The 15,833-nt window shown below is 32.8% G+C and overlaps 2 protein-coding genes across 2 annotated transcripts; both read left to right on the forward strand.

Annotated features, from left to right (window-relative positions):
* Positions 1-596: 596 nt before the first annotated feature.
* On the forward strand, positions 597-1,529 carry LOC149054701 (uncharacterized). The gene is made up of 2 exons (XM_089230190.1): positions 597-794; positions 927-1,529. Exons 1-2 carry the CDS (start codon positions 597-599, stop codon positions 1,527-1,529), a joined length of 801 nt encoding a protein of 266 aa, XP_089086316.1.
* A 3,902-nt stretch (positions 1,530-5,431) lies between these two features.
* LOC149054702 (uncharacterized) lies at positions 5,432-8,002 on the forward strand. The gene is made up of 3 exons (XM_089230191.1): positions 5,432-6,386; positions 6,470-6,801; positions 7,112-8,002. The coding sequence occupies exons 1-3, from the start codon at positions 5,432-5,434 to the stop codon at positions 8,000-8,002; spliced, it is 2,178 nt and encodes a 725-aa protein (XP_089086317.1).
* The last annotated feature ends 7,831 nt before the right edge of the window (positions 8,003-15,833 follow it).

Genomic DNA, 15,833 nt, shown 5'->3' on the forward strand with positions numbered 1-15,833 from the left:
TTGATACAGTAAATATTTTTGTGTAAGAGGCAAATAGACAGACAATTTTATGTAATCACCGTATTGTGTTACGCGGTAAATCGGTGTTCTCAGAGGCGAACATGGGGCTAGGTAAATTGAGTCCGAGATAAGTTTGGTACATTTTGAAAGCGGTAAATTGAGTCCCGGGGAAAAATAGGTAGTAGGTTAGTTGAGTCCTGGAAAAATAAGGCAGTAGGTAATTTGAGTCCCAGGGGGTCAATTCTTGAACTCGCTCGAGATCAAGCGAAAATTAGTAGTATACGACAATAGTCGTATAATATTATCGTATACGCCTTCCCTTATTCGTTTATGCTTATTCTTGAATACCACTCGACAATTAGTTGTAGCATACGATAAATTCTGTCGAATAAAAATGTGGTTGTCGTGTAACCACTATTGGATTACTCATTATCACTGAGATAAAAGTTGTTGTTGATGATAACAGTTTACATATGATAATAATAATACATAATATGATGATAACAGTTACCTTACGGCTACAGTTCTGTGGTTAAATTGAAAACGAACTTAGTGTTTAAAAGTTATAAGTTATTTAAAAGTGTTTAACTTAAACTATGGCGGACGTTAAAGGTCGTGCGTCAATCGATCAAATGATCGCATTAAATGGATTTTTAAAATTAGACCCACAGCTTTTGTCTGGCAAATTCAGTGCATCATTTACCTTCAAGACAGCACAAAAACGTTGGGAGGAAATCGCGAACGCACTAAATGCTATGCCCGGTGCAGTTAAAGACTGGAAAAAATGGCGCAAAGTGAGTAATTAATGTTTGTATTACATATTTAGGTAAATAATAATTACACGACGATTACTGTACACTGAAGTGCAGTTAACTTATTAAAAAACTAAAAATAGTAATTATAAATAATATTTTTATACTTTATAGACCTTTCAGGATAACCGTACTAAAACCAAAACAAAAAAGTCAGCTATCTTAGCTGCACAAAGGAGTACGGGAAAAAACACACCTATCGTCCCATTGACCACATTAGAGAATGATACATTAGAACTTATAAATTCAACCAGCATAGAAGGTCACACAGGATGTATGGTATCAAACGTATCGTTTTCATTTGATATCGATGATGAAGTAACAGAAGCACAAGAGTACATTGAGGATAGCACAATAGTACTTACACTATTAATCATAGAGAAACCCGTTAATGAAGATTTTATTGCAAGTCCTACATTGTTCCCATCACAAATTTCCCCATTAAACGACTCTTGTACACAGGTGATTGAAGAAAGCAATGGTAATAATGAATCAATTAAACATGCGATTAAACCAAAAAAATCATGTGCAGCCAGACGATTGATACAAGGGAATGAAAGTACTGAAAAATTAGTTGATCTTGGTGAAAAAAAAATCTTGTTGAAGAAAAGGTACAATCGGGACAAACTGCAAGTTCTTAAAGACAAAAATATAATTCTTCAAGAAAAAAATATAATTCATCAACGCATAGTTGATTGTCTTGAAAAATTTCTCTAAGGTTTCTCAAAGTACCTATGTTTACTATTCATTTTTTTGATACAGATGTCATATACCCGCATATACCTATTTAATTAGTTAAATATCCTCAATATCCTCGTATTATAAGAATTAATGTATTGAGATTTTCTTAAATTATGTTACTATTATAATTTTCTTTTTTTACAATACAGTGTACTGATAAATTTAAAACTAAATTTGTTATTGCTTGAGGAATTATTAAAACATTGTTATTAGTTATAATATACTATTATGTTCCTCATTATATTATAGGTATTAATGTATTGAGATTTTATTAAATTGTTTTAAAATAATTTTTATTTTTCAAGATTTTTATATATTAATAAAGATAACCTTATTAAAATGTACATTTTTGAACTTAAAACTAAATTTATCTATTTCTATACATATAATTTATGACTGTTGATCGCACATGTTTTCCTTGTATCGAATCATGTCCTTGTTGTTGGATCACATTCGGAAAGTGTTGTTGAAATACACCCATATCTGTTTTAACTAAATCTTCCTCAGTTGGTAATGGTATATTATAAGTTACACACATGTTGTGTAAAATTGTGCATGCATTTATAGTTTGAGTGGCTTTTTTTGGATGGTAGTGAAGAAATCTGTGTTTTAGCAAGCATCTGTAAAGTATTTAAAATATTATGAATCATTATTAATTAGATGCAATAGTAATAATGGTGCTTATTTAAGGTATATACTAATTACTACTATTATTATTGTATTTGATAATACAATTAATTACAGTGGTTGAATTTTATTAATATATAATTTATGTAGGTAACTTAACATCTTTTAAGAATATTCAAGGACTAAGGTTTAGACAAATACAAAAATTAACGGTATCGAGTCCCCTTAAGTTCATTAACAATTAATTATTAAAAATTTTTTTTTTAAATGTTATTTCTTCTCATTGCAGAAAATGGCCGTTGCAAGTAGACGGAATTGACCTGAAGAGTGAAAGCCAATTGAATCATTTCAAAAAGATTTGGAACTGTATCTTTAGATATATTATAGTAACTCATTTCATCATATTTTTCTACTCATTGTAGGTGTGTGTGTGTGTGTGTATGTGTTTGTATGCACAATACAATTAAAACACAGTTTTGCCCAATTAAAATTAATACAATCACCGGGAACCAAATCAATAACAGCAGTAGAACAAATTATAATATTTGTTAGTAAAGTTAGTAAATTATATGATAAGTGTGAGGTGAGATTTATGTTATGCATAATATTTATATCAGATACTTGTAGTTATGCGAAAGAAAGTCCATTATAACATACTGTGAAATGTATATAAGTGTTTTGATCATTTGTTAACGCCTAACGGGACCTACCTACTATTCGAGTTGACAATCCATACGAAAACAACTACTGTTAAGCCGTTTTTCGCGGTAACGAAAAGCGAATCAAATGTCGTTTAACCGTTAGACTCCGTACGATTCGCGTACGCGATAAAACCTATTCGGCGCGTACGTACAACGCGGCTCTCGTCGATTTAATTAATATATATATATAATATGTCAAAATATAGGCTACAGGGACCTCGGTCTGTACCTAAACGCAACCGCGCGGGCCGCGGACCGAATCGGGGTACGAACCGGATACCGCCGGCTTCGAAAAGACGTCCGCCGAGCGATCAGCACACGGACGGCGTTTAAAAAGACGAAACCGATAACGGTAAAAAGGGAGAAATAACGGGCGACCAAACGACTCGAGGCGGCACCGTTTGCCGTCGAACCGATCGAGACGCGGACCTCGGACGACGGGACGCGAACGAAAACCGGACGCGCGCGCCTCCGGTATCGGAACGGGGTCGAAGAGGCGTGAAAAGACGTGAAAAAAAGTCGAAAAGGCGAAACGAAAACCGTCATTTCGAAAAATTCGGACGTCCGATAACGGCGGTGGCCCCGTTGTTCGCGGTCGCGATAACGGCGGCGGAAACGGCACGGCGATGCGGCTCGGGCGAAGCGGCTACACTGTAGTCACCCAAGGGACGAAATAATCGACACTTGGACGCGCCACCGTCTTAGCGTTTTATAATATAAGATTTTTCTATTTAAAATAATTTCGTTGTCAACAATATAACATCTCTATCAATATGAAGTATTGCTTATTTCGAAAACCGTTCCTTTGACATAATAGTAGATTTGAGGTAATTGTTATTTCTTCTCATTGCAGAAAATGGCCGTTGCAAGTAGACGGAATTGACCTGAAGAGTGAAAGCCAATTGAATCATTTCAAAAAGATTTGGAACTGTATCTTTAGATATATTATAGTAACTCATTTCATCATATTTTTCAAAACAACCATCTCACATTTCAATTCATAAGGTATAACTTCAAACAAATATTGATTTATAAGTAATGATGATCCTTCAATGTTAACAAGTTTTCTATTATTCGTTTTTTCAATAGTAATCACTTATTGTTTTTTTACTATAAAGCTTTGCGTGGTTTTTAGGGGGACTTTGAATGTTTTTTAGGGGGCTTAGCCCCTACAGCCCCTCCCCCACTACAGCGCCTATGACAGACACACACACTTACACCTACACTAAATGTGTTACAACTCACAACTATATCAACTTATACTTATATGTTTTCTTAAACAGTTGTTTGTCTGTACCTACATACATAACACATCGGTACCTAGGTATTTTAACTACAAACAGTTGAGTTCTGCTAAATGGCTTTCTACTGAATTCTTTATTAATTGTAAGATGTGTACTACGGATTTCATCATTCCACATGCTATACTCTTTTCAATGCTCCCTATAGTTTAGAACTAACTGTACATCGTATATGCTTAAGTTAACTTATTATTATGTATCACCATGAATTGCTATTAACATATTAATATCATATTTCATAACAATATATTATTCGCATTGTATTTTTTGTTGTCTTAATCATAGGCGTTTTTAGACCTTTGACGCAGAGAGTGCAACCTGGTGCGTACCCAAGGGGCTAATGAGCCCTAGCCACCTTTTTTAAACAATTTTTCTTAATTCATGGTGCCACTTGAAAATGCAACTGCACCCCCCGTGGACACGCCTATGGTCTTAATGTTGTTATATAACGTTTATTACTATATACGCCGTGAAAATTGCTGATTTTATATGTAAGATAAAGCAAGTTATCAGTGGTCAAAAAAGTAGTTCTTCTGTTTTGTTTTACTGCTCAAAACAAAATACAATTGAATAATTTGACCGTATTGATATTGAACTATGTTTCTATTGCATAGTTCACACACGCACTCAATAAAAGGTAGAGTTACAGTTATTGTACTTTTAACAAATGAACAAAACACTTATACATTTTCACAGTATAGTTTATAATGGACTTTCTTTCATACAATTACATAGTACTCACATGATACAAATATTCACCTCAGATGGCTCAGACTTACCATATAATTGATAGTATCTACACTTACTTTTATAAATATGAATGTACAAACTAATCAACTCTTCTTCTTATATCTGTATTTTAACCTAACCGTACTTCAATTGTATTGCACATAGACGCAATTAGAGTAAAAAAATTGGGAAGCCTTCAGCCCCTCACATATATTTTTCAATCACTGCCTTTTAGAAGTTATTTTCCACTCTCTATACCACCATAATATTATGATGTCATGTTACTTTTGACGTTAAAATAATAGTAATGCAATAATAATAATAATAATAATAATGTACCATGTACAAATAATATTTAAAAACAACTGTTTCTGTTTGCTTTTAAAATGTTAAAATGTCACTTTTGGTTCGACTTTGTGTGATCTGTATAAACGTTGACGGTGTCGATGGCGTTTCCATGCGTGGGTATTTATCATGTACCTACACTATACTCTCTTGATGATGTAGGTATTGTTTAGGTATGTTTAACGGAAAATGCGAAAAAGGTCATAAACTGGGAACCGGTTTTGCTGTGCACGAATCAATTATACATTCAGTAAAGGAGTTTAGAGATATAAATCCGAGAATTACAACTTTAACAATTAAAACAGACAATTTTGACATGGTATTAATCAACGCGCATGCTCCAACTGAGGATAAGAATGAAGAAGAAAAAGAGCTGTTTTATGCAACACTAGAAGATACGTTTAGCACGTCAAAAGGTGATATAAAATTAGTACTAGGTGATTTCAATGCAAAAATAGGAAGGGAAGAGTGCTACAAATCGACTATTGGAAACTACAGCCTACATTCCAGCACCAACGATAATGGTACTAAATTAATCGACTTCGCTTTAGGAAAGGGTTTGGTGGTCAAAAGTACTATGTTCCAACGAAAAGACATACATAAATATACATGGATCTCGCCGAATGGGAGACATAAAAACCAAATTGACCATGTCCTAATAAATAATAGATTCAAAAATAGTATCCTGAATATAAGAACTTTACGGGGAGCTGATATGGACTCGGACCACCTATTGGTTGGTATATGGATGAAAGTAAAAATTAAGAAGTATAAGAAAGGTAATCTAACAAACAAAGGACGTACCGATATAAATAAACTAAAGGACAAACAAATATGCAAAGAGTATGTAGAGTGCTTTCAGAATATTATTAAAAGTAAACAACTAGATATAGAAAGAAACTTAAATGTTGATAAAACATGGGAACATGTAAAAGAAAGCATAAATGAAGCATCATCGAAAGTCTTGGGAAAAAAAGTATCGAAAACAAAACCATGGTTCAATACGATTTGTGAAGAAGCTGTACAAAGAAGAAAATTAGCAAGACAAGAGTGGTTAATTGACACTAACAACGAAGTAACACTGAGAAGATTTAGAACTCGCCAAAAAGAAGCCAGCAAGATATTGAGATGTGAAAAGAGAAAATAGGTTCAAAACATATTAGAAACAGCAGAACTCGATTATAAAACACACAGAACTAGGGATATGTATAAGCGAGTGACCTGAATGATCTCAGAGGTGGATACAAAAAGAAAGAAAGATTTCTAAGGGATGATGATGGCTCCCTGATAACTACAAATGAAGAGTTGGCAAAGAAATGGGCTAGCTACTTTGAAAACTTGCTAAACTGTGAAGAACCGAATGAAACCTTTAATTTTAATTTTAATCAGGAAATCCAAGAATCACAGGATTGTGAAGAACCGACCTTGGAAGAAATAAAATTACAGATAAACATGCTAAAGAATAACAAATCCCCCGGAGAGGATGACATTCAATCAGAGCTCTTAAAGGAAGGCGGAGAGGAAATGGTAATGTGGTTATGGAAGGTAATTCACGAAGTCTGGACAACTGAAAAAATGCCTAAAGAGTGGAAGACAGCGGTGATCTGTCCAATTCATAAAAAGGGAAGTAAACAAGACTGCAATAACTATCGTAGGATAGCCCTCTTAAACGTGGCGTATAAAATTTTTTCAAATTGCCTATTAACAAGAATAAAAACAAAAGCAGAACAAATTATTGGCAATTACCAAGGTGGCTTCAGACCGGGAATATCGACCACAGACCAGATATTTATTTTAAGACAAATATTTCAAAAAATCTGGGAGTTCGATAGAGAAATTCACGTTCTTTTCATAGATTTTATTTGATAGCATCCATAGAGAAAGCTTAATAAACATCTTGAGAGAATTCCATTTCCATGACAAGCTTATAAAATTGGTTGGGATAAGCATTTTGGATACATTTGTCAAAGTTAAGGTTGGAAATACAAACTCAGACCCAATTTTAGTTAAATCGGGATTAAGACAGGGAGACGCTATGTCACCAATCTTATTTAATATAGTAGTAGAGAAAGTCGTAAGAGAGATGAATATTACACCGCAAGAAGGAGTTAAATTCCAGGAATCGTCCATAGGACTTCTGGCTTATGCAGATGATCTGGTGATCATGGAGGATTCACAAGACGGACTAAAAGATTTATTAAACCGGCTGGAGAAAGCAGCACTGAAAGTTGGACTCCATATCAATGAGGACAGAACGGAATATATGGTAGTAGGAAGACGAGACACTATAAGATTATATCCAACTCTTAACATCAACAACCGAAATTTCAAAAGAACAAGACAATTTAAGTACCTAGGATCCATACTTTCAGAGAGAAATGAAATCGAAATAGAAATAGGAACAAGAATTCAGTCAGGAAATAAATGCCTTTATGGTCTTGCGAAATTACTGGGATCAAGATCACTTTCAAGAGAGTTAAAATTACAATTATACATCACATTAATACGACCTGTTATTACTTATGGAGCTGAGGCGTGGCCATTAAGGAAAAGTGATGAAAGAAAACTCTTAGTTCTAGAAAGAAAAATACTGAGGAAGATCTTTGGACCAGTAAAGGACAGGCTTAGTGGGGAATGGAGAATAAGGAAGAATGATGAACTAGAGACACTCTTTCATAAACCCAGAACACTTACTCGAAACAATAAAGAACAAAAGATTGCTTTGGGCTGGGCATGCCTGGCGTAGTCAAAACCCACTCATACGTATGGTACTGGAGGAGAACCCTAATGGAAAAAGACCGCTGGGAAGACCACGTCGGAGATGGGAGGATGGAGTTAGGGATGATGTGAAAGCATTAGGTGGAGGAGAAGATTGGAGATTACAGGCATCGAATAGAGAAAACTGGAGGCAAGGATGTATGTCGGGATGGTCCTAGTGGCCGAGTTTACCGAAGAAGAAGAAGGTATGTGTGTAATTCACTTTATGTCATTGGCACGTCGGACATTTTTACGTTCATTCTTACCAACACAAGTAGTCCGTCGGTTTCATTTCATTGTTATTGGTAATTTTTAACATTTATCCTTTAATTTGTATTGTTTTAGTGCACTCGACAAAAATGACAGTGTGGCTGATTAATTGATTAATTATGATATTGAGATATTGTATATGATATTATATTTTACGTTTCATGTGGGTCGACTTTTGATTGCCGACTCTCTAATACGAATTGATAGACGCTCGAACACGGTTTTTATAAATCCACATATCGCGACGACAATCGTATTACCTACTCATATCGTCTACCATTATGGTAGTGCAACATTATAGGCGCTATGTACAAAATTCTAACCATATAGTCTCCGAAATAGGTATTCACTTGACGTGACCGACTTGCTAGACATTTAAATACGGCATTCGGCTTTACGCTTTTCGTTTCGACATTCATAACAGCACAAGACTGGACCGTATCGACTGTTGAACAGGGATTTCAAATTTGGCGCTTTCGAAACGATACCTCCACGCCTCATCATAAATCGTTATCACCTGCTACGACTTTTGATTATTGATTGACCAGCGAGTACAGCAATGATTTTAATAATTCATACGACTCTGTCTCCGCCATCGGTACCCACTTTTCACCGACCAAGGGGGTCTGGGGGTCTCCCCCAGCTAGCACGGAGGGCTAGTCTTATATTATAAAACGCTAAGACGGTGGCGCTCCCCGTGACGGCTCTTACGACGTCCTTGGGGAACAGTACCGTTTATACGTCGTCCTCGGCCCACCGCCGTTATCTCGGCCCGCGGTCCTTATCGCGTCGTCAGCGTTTTTTTTCACTCTTTCGACTTCTTTTGCCCTTTTAACCACGGCAGCATAAAGTTCTTGCATTTTATTCAAGTTTTTATAATAACTGTAATGATTTGTCCGTTTCGCAATAATTATTGTTCAGTGTACAGCAACAAACAATACCTGTCGGTTTCATTTCGTTTTTACTGGGACTTTTTAACATTTATCCTCTTATTTGTGTTGTTTTACTGCTTTACAATTCCAAATTGACCGTTTATTATATGACCGATGAACACATAGATGAATTAATATAAAGATTATAAACATGTATATGTATGAATACACCAATTAAACGTTCTTCCGTTTTGTTCTACTGCTCAAAACAATATACAATTGAATATTCCGTATTTTAATGTTGTTTAGGTAAATAGTTCACACGCACAATAAGTAGAGTTACATTTATTTATATAAGTTATAACTCACTTTTATTTAAAATATACCAACAACAGACGAACAAAACACATTATGGACTTTCTTATTAAATATTTTATAACTCTTATATCTTATAGCGGTTTTGTTATTACTGCTGTAATTGATTTCGGCTGTGGATTGCATTAATGTTAATTAGGTAAAACCGTGTTTTAATCGTATTGTACATACTAACGCACACATACACGTCTACATTAAGTAGTGTTACAATTTTAATGTTACTCATAACACATTGGTATCTAGGTACTTTGACTATAAACAGTTAAAACAACCAGTTGAGTTCTGCTAAATGGATTTCTACTGAATTCTTTATTTGTGAGACGTGTACCAGGGATTCCATCGTTCCAAATTCTGTAATCGGTGCCTACACTTAATGTTGTAGAGTCAACAACAAATTTTGTTTCTGCAAAACTCATAGGCATATTAAACACTTATAAATAAAAATTATTATAAAGATTATGAATATGTGTGTATGAACACGCCAATTAAACGTTCTTCTGTTTTGTTCTACTGCTCATATAAATTACAATTGAATAATATGTACAATAATATGTTGTTAAGGTATAACTGTATGGAGCTGTATGTTTCTTTTGCATAGTTCACACACACACACAATAAGCAAGGTTACAGTTATTTATAAGTTATAACTCACTTTTATTTTAAATGTGCCTTTAACAAATGAACAGAACACTTATCCATTTCACAGTAAGTTATAATGGACTTTCTTTCATAAATCTCACCTCAGCACATTCAAGTAGATTAACAAATATTAAAATTTCATAACTCATCTTATACCAGTTTTGTTCAACTGACTACTGCTGTTATTGATTATGTTGCCTATGATTGTATCAATATTAATTAGGTAAAACACACACACACACACACACACACACACACACCTACAATAAGCTGCAGTGTTACAATTTTAAATTTACCTAGCTACTCATAACTCCCTAGGTACCATATCAATTTATACTTATACGTTTTCTTACACAGTTGATTGTCTGTATATACATAACTAAGGCCGTATTTAGGGGGGAGATACAGGGTACTGTTGCCCCAGGCAGCTGAGAGGGCAGCTAATTGTATTTTTTATAATGATTAATGAGGCGTATTTTATTATTTTTTTTGCCCCTTGGTGTCAAATTCTTAAATACATACATAAATACATGTTGAGTTCTGCTAAATGGCTTCATCATTCCACATGCTGTACTCTTTTCAACGATCCCTATATCGTTAGATTATTTCAATACTTTATTTGCCGTGTTGATAGAACTAATTGTACGTTGTAAATGCTTAAGTTAACTTAATATTTGAAATTTGTTTATGTAACCTTAACATTATATATCACCATGAATTGCTGTTAACATATTAATAATGTATTGTAGTATAGTAGGCACTGATAATTAATTTCACTATGTTATATAGATTTAAAAAATAATGTGTAATGTATATTTTAATGTTGTTATACAACAATATAACGATTTTTGCTATTATACACTGCGAAAATTCTACTGCTCAAAACAAAATATAATTGAATATTTCTATTGCATAGGTCATACACAAACACACACACACATCTACACACTGTGTGTGACAGACAATAAGTAGAGTTACAGTTATTCATAAGTTATAACTCACTTATAACAAAACACTTATACATTTTACAGCATGTTATAATGGACTTTCTTTCATATAAGTACACTGTAGGTACTCACATGATACTACAAGTATCTGATATAAATATTCTGCATACAGTATTATATATTTAGTGTTTAAATTGCATAATGTAGATACAAATACAATACAAACACACACACCAAAGGCTTCAGCCCCTCACATATATTTTCAATCACTGCCTCTTAGAAGTTCTTTACCGCCCTTTATACACTATAAAAATTTGCTAATTGCAAGGCAAGTAAAACTTAAAAATAAGAAATAAAACAATAATGAACTTTTATAAGTATAGGTAACAGATTTAATACAGTTTTTACATATTTTATATTCTTATTTTTCTATTTAAAATAATTTCGTTGTCAACAATATAACATCTCTATCAATATGAAGTATTGCTTATTTCGAAAACCGTTCTTTTGACATAATAGTAGATCTGAGGTTATTATTATTTCTTCTCATTGCAAGTAGACGGAATTGACCTGAAGAGTGATAGCCAATTGAATCATTTCAAAAAGATTTGGAACTGTATATCTTTATCGTTAGATATATTTTCTTCGACGGTTAAATATAGTTAGTAACTCATTTCATCATATTTTTCAAAACAATCATCTCACATTTCAATTCATTAGGTATAACTTCAAACAAATATTGATTTTTAAGTAATGATGATGCTTCAAAGTTTAATTTTAACAAGTTGTCTATTATTTGTTTTTTCAAAAGTAATCACTTATTGTTTTTTTAATATTTCAATATTATAATATAAAGCTTCGCGTGGTTTTTAGGGGGACTTTGAATGTTTTTTTACCTACACAATTCATACAAAGTTAATCGGTTTAACAATATTTAATTCGCTATTCGTTAGAGAAAAAAACAGCTTAAGAGTAGTTGTTTTCATACGTTTAACAACTCAAATAGTAGGTAGGTCCCGTTAGGCGTTAGGTTTTAGGAAATTATTATTTAATTTAAAAGAAATTATTATAATATTGTATAGGTACTAAATTGTGTAGAATTTTAAAACACATTTATTAATACATTTTGTGTACATATATATTAGTTTAAGAATTTTTGATGAAATAGTTTTCCCAGATTTTGTACTTGAAAATCTAAGTATGTTTATCCCCCCCTAAGACAAATTCCTAATTCCGCCACTATGCCACTATGGCACGCATCACTCCGATCATACTGTTGATAATTATTCACAACTCATATACCTATGGGTGCCACACTTACTGTTGTAGAGTTAACAACACATTTTGTTTCTGCAAAACTCACAGGCATATTAAACACTTATTGTTTCAGCCTAATCAACATAAATAAATTAATATAAAGATTATAAATATGCATGTATGAATACACCAATTAAACATTCTTCTGTTTTGTTCTACTGCTCAAAACAATATACAATTGAATATTCCGTATTTTAATATTGTTTAGGTAAATAGTTCACACACACACACACACACACAATAAGTAGAGTTACTTTATTTTTAAGTTATAACTAACTTTTATTTAAAATATACCAATAACAGATGAACAAAACACATTATGGACTTTCTTTCTTACAAGTACACTCTACTCACATGAGATGCTACAATCATATACCTATGTAATTTATAAATTCACTTAATAGTTAATACATATAGTATAGTACCTACACTTACTGCAGTTACTAACACATAAGCTCATTCAAGTAGATTAACAAATATTTTATAACTCATCTTATAGCAGTTTTGTCTATGGATTGCATTAATGTTAATTAGGTAAAACCATGTTTTAATTGTATTTTACATACTAACGCACACATACACATCTACATTAAATAGTGTTACACAATATTAATGTTACTCATAACACATTGGTATCGATAGGTACTTTAACTACAAACAGTTAAAACCACCTGTTGTGTTCTGCTAAATGGCTTTCTACTGGAATCTTTATTTGTGAGACGTGTACTAGGGATTTCATAATTCCAAATTCTGTACTCAAGACATAAACATTTCTCACTCCAATCATACTGTTGAAAGTTAATTACACTACATATGGGTGCCTACACTTAATGTTGTAGAGTCAACAACAAATTTTGTTTCTGCAAAACTCATAGGCATATTAAACACTTATAAGTAAATTATTATAAAGATTATGAATATGTATGTATGAACACACCAATTAAACATTCTTCTGTTTTGTTCTACTGTTCAGTATAAAATACAATTGAAAATTTTATGTTGTTAAAGTACCTAATAATATGTTGTTGAGGTATAACTGTATGGAACTATGTTTCTTTTGCATAGTTCACACACACACACACACACACACACACACAATAAGTAGAGTTACAGTTATTTATAAGTTATAGCTCACTTTTATTTTAAATGTACCTTTAACAAATTAACAAAACACTTATACATTTCACAGTATATTAAAATGGACTTTCTTCCATATAAGTACACTGTAGGTGTACTCACATGATACTATGAGTATCTGATATAAATATTCTGCAAAACATAAATCTTACCCACTTAATGCATATAGTATAGACTATACTGTACAGTTAACAGCACATGAGAACATTCAACAATTTTTGTCTCAAATTTACTGTCACAAGTAGATTAATCAACATTATGATTGTATTAGTGTTAATTAGGTAAAACTGTGTACATACGAACACACACACACACCACAGCCCCTCACATATATTTTACAATCACTGACTATCAGAAGTTATCCTTTATCCTCTATAAAAATGTGCTAATTGCCAGGCAAGTAAAACTTAAAAATAAAAAATAAAACAATAATGAACTTTTATAAGTATAGGTAACAGATTTAATACAGTTTTTACATTTTATATTCTTATTTTTCTATTTAAAATAATTTCGTTGTCAACAATATAACATCTCTATCAATATGAAGTATTGCTTATTTCGAAAACCGTTCCTTTGACATAATAGTAGATTTGAGGAAATTGTTATTTCTTCTCATTGCAGAAAATGGCCGTTGCAAGTAGACGGAATTGACCTGAAGAGTGAAAGCCAATTGAATCATTTCAAAAAGATTTGGAACTGTATCTTTAGATATATTATAGTAACTCATTTCATCATATTTTTCAAAACAATCATCTCACATTTCAATTCATAAGGTATAACTTCAAACAAATATTGATTTATAAGTAATGATGATCCTTCAAAGTTAACAAGTTTTCTATTATTCGTTTTTTCAATAGTAATCACTTATTGTTTTTTTAATATAAAGCTTTGCGTGGTTTTTAGGGGGACTTTGAATGTTTTTTAGGGGGCTTAGCCCCTACAGCCCCTCCCACATTACAGCGCCTATGACAGACACACACACTTACACCTACACTAAATGTGTTACAACTCACAACTATATCAACTTATACTTATATGTTTTCTTAAACAGTTGTTTGTCTGTACCTACATACATAACACATCGGTACCTAGGTATTTTAACTACAAACAGTTGAGTTCTGCTAAATGGCTTTCTACTGAATTCTTTATTAATTGTAAGATGTGTACTACGGATTTCATCATTCCACATGCTATACTCTTTTCAATGCTCCCTATACTTTAGAACTAACTGTACATCGTATATGCTTAAGTTAACTTATTATTATGTATCACCATGAATTGCTATTAACATATTAATATCATATTTCATAACAATATATTATTCGCATTGTATTTTTTGTTGTCTTAATCATAGGCGTGTTTAGACCTTTGACGCAGAGAGTGCAACCTGGTGCGTACCCAAGGGGCTAATGAGCCCTAGCCACCTTTTTTAAACAATTTTTCTTAATTCATGGTGCCACTTGAAATCGCAGAGGGTGCAGTTGCATACCCTGCACCCCCCGTGGACACGCCTATGGTCTTAATGTTGTTATATAACGTTTATTACTATATACGCCGTGAAAATTGCTGATTTTATATGTAAGATAAAGCAAGTTATCAGTGGTCAAAAAAGTAGTTCTTCTGTTTTGTTTTACTGCTCAAAACAAAATACAATTGAATAATTTGACCGTATTGATATTGAACTATGTTTCTATTGCATAGTTCACACACGCACTCAATAAAAGGTAGAGTTACAGTTATTGTACTTTTAACAAATGAACAAAACACTTATACATTTTCACAGTATAGTTTATAATGGACTTTCTTTCATACAATTACATAGTACTCACATGATACAAATATTCACCTCAGATGGCTCAGACTTACCATATAATTTATAGTATCTACACTTACTTTTATAAATATGAATGTACAAACTAATCAACTCATCTTCTTATATCTGTATTTTAACCTAACTCACATATATTTTTCAATCACTGCCTTTTAGAAGTTATTTTCCACTCTCTATTCCACCATAATATTATGATGTCATGTTACTTTTGACGTTAAAATAATAGTAATGCAATAATAATAATAATGTACCATGTACAAATAATATTTAAAAACAACTGTTTCTGTTTGCTTTTAAAATGTTAAAATGTCACTTTTGGTTCGACTTTGTGTGATCTGTATAAACGTTGACGGTGTCGATGGCGTTTCCATGCGTGGGTATTTATCATGTACCTACACTATACACTCTTGATGATGTAGGTATTGTTTAGGT

This window comes from Diuraphis noxia, unplaced genomic scaffold (assembly GCF_037042655.1).
Source record: "Diuraphis noxia isolate RWA-SAM2 unplaced genomic scaffold, SU_Dnox_SAM2 contig0006, whole genome shotgun sequence".
In the NCBI taxonomy this organism is placed as follows: domain Eukaryota; kingdom Metazoa; phylum Arthropoda; class Insecta; order Hemiptera; family Aphididae; genus Diuraphis; species Diuraphis noxia.

Bases quoted from the DNA above. Each gene is read 5' to 3' on its own strand.
- LOC149054701 (XM_089230190.1), top strand. From the start codon at position 597: ATGGCGGACGTTAAAGGTCGTGCGTCAATCGATCAAATGATCGCATTA. The intron at 795-926 runs GTGAGTAATTAA...TATACTTTATAG, and splicing joins ACTGGAAAAAATGGCGCAAA to ACCTTTCAGGATAACCGTAC.
- LOC149054702 (XM_089230191.1), top strand. From the start codon at position 5,432: ATGTTTAACGGAAAATGCGAAAAAGGTCATAAACTGGGAACCGGTTTT. The intron at 6,387-6,469 runs GTGAAAAGAGAA...GATATGTATAAG, and splicing joins AGCCAGCAAGATATTGAGAT to CGAGTGACCTGAATGATCTC. The intron at 6,802-7,111 runs GTAATTCACGAA...TTCTTTTCATAG, and splicing joins TGGTAATGTGGTTATGGAAG to ATTTTATTTGATAGCATCCA.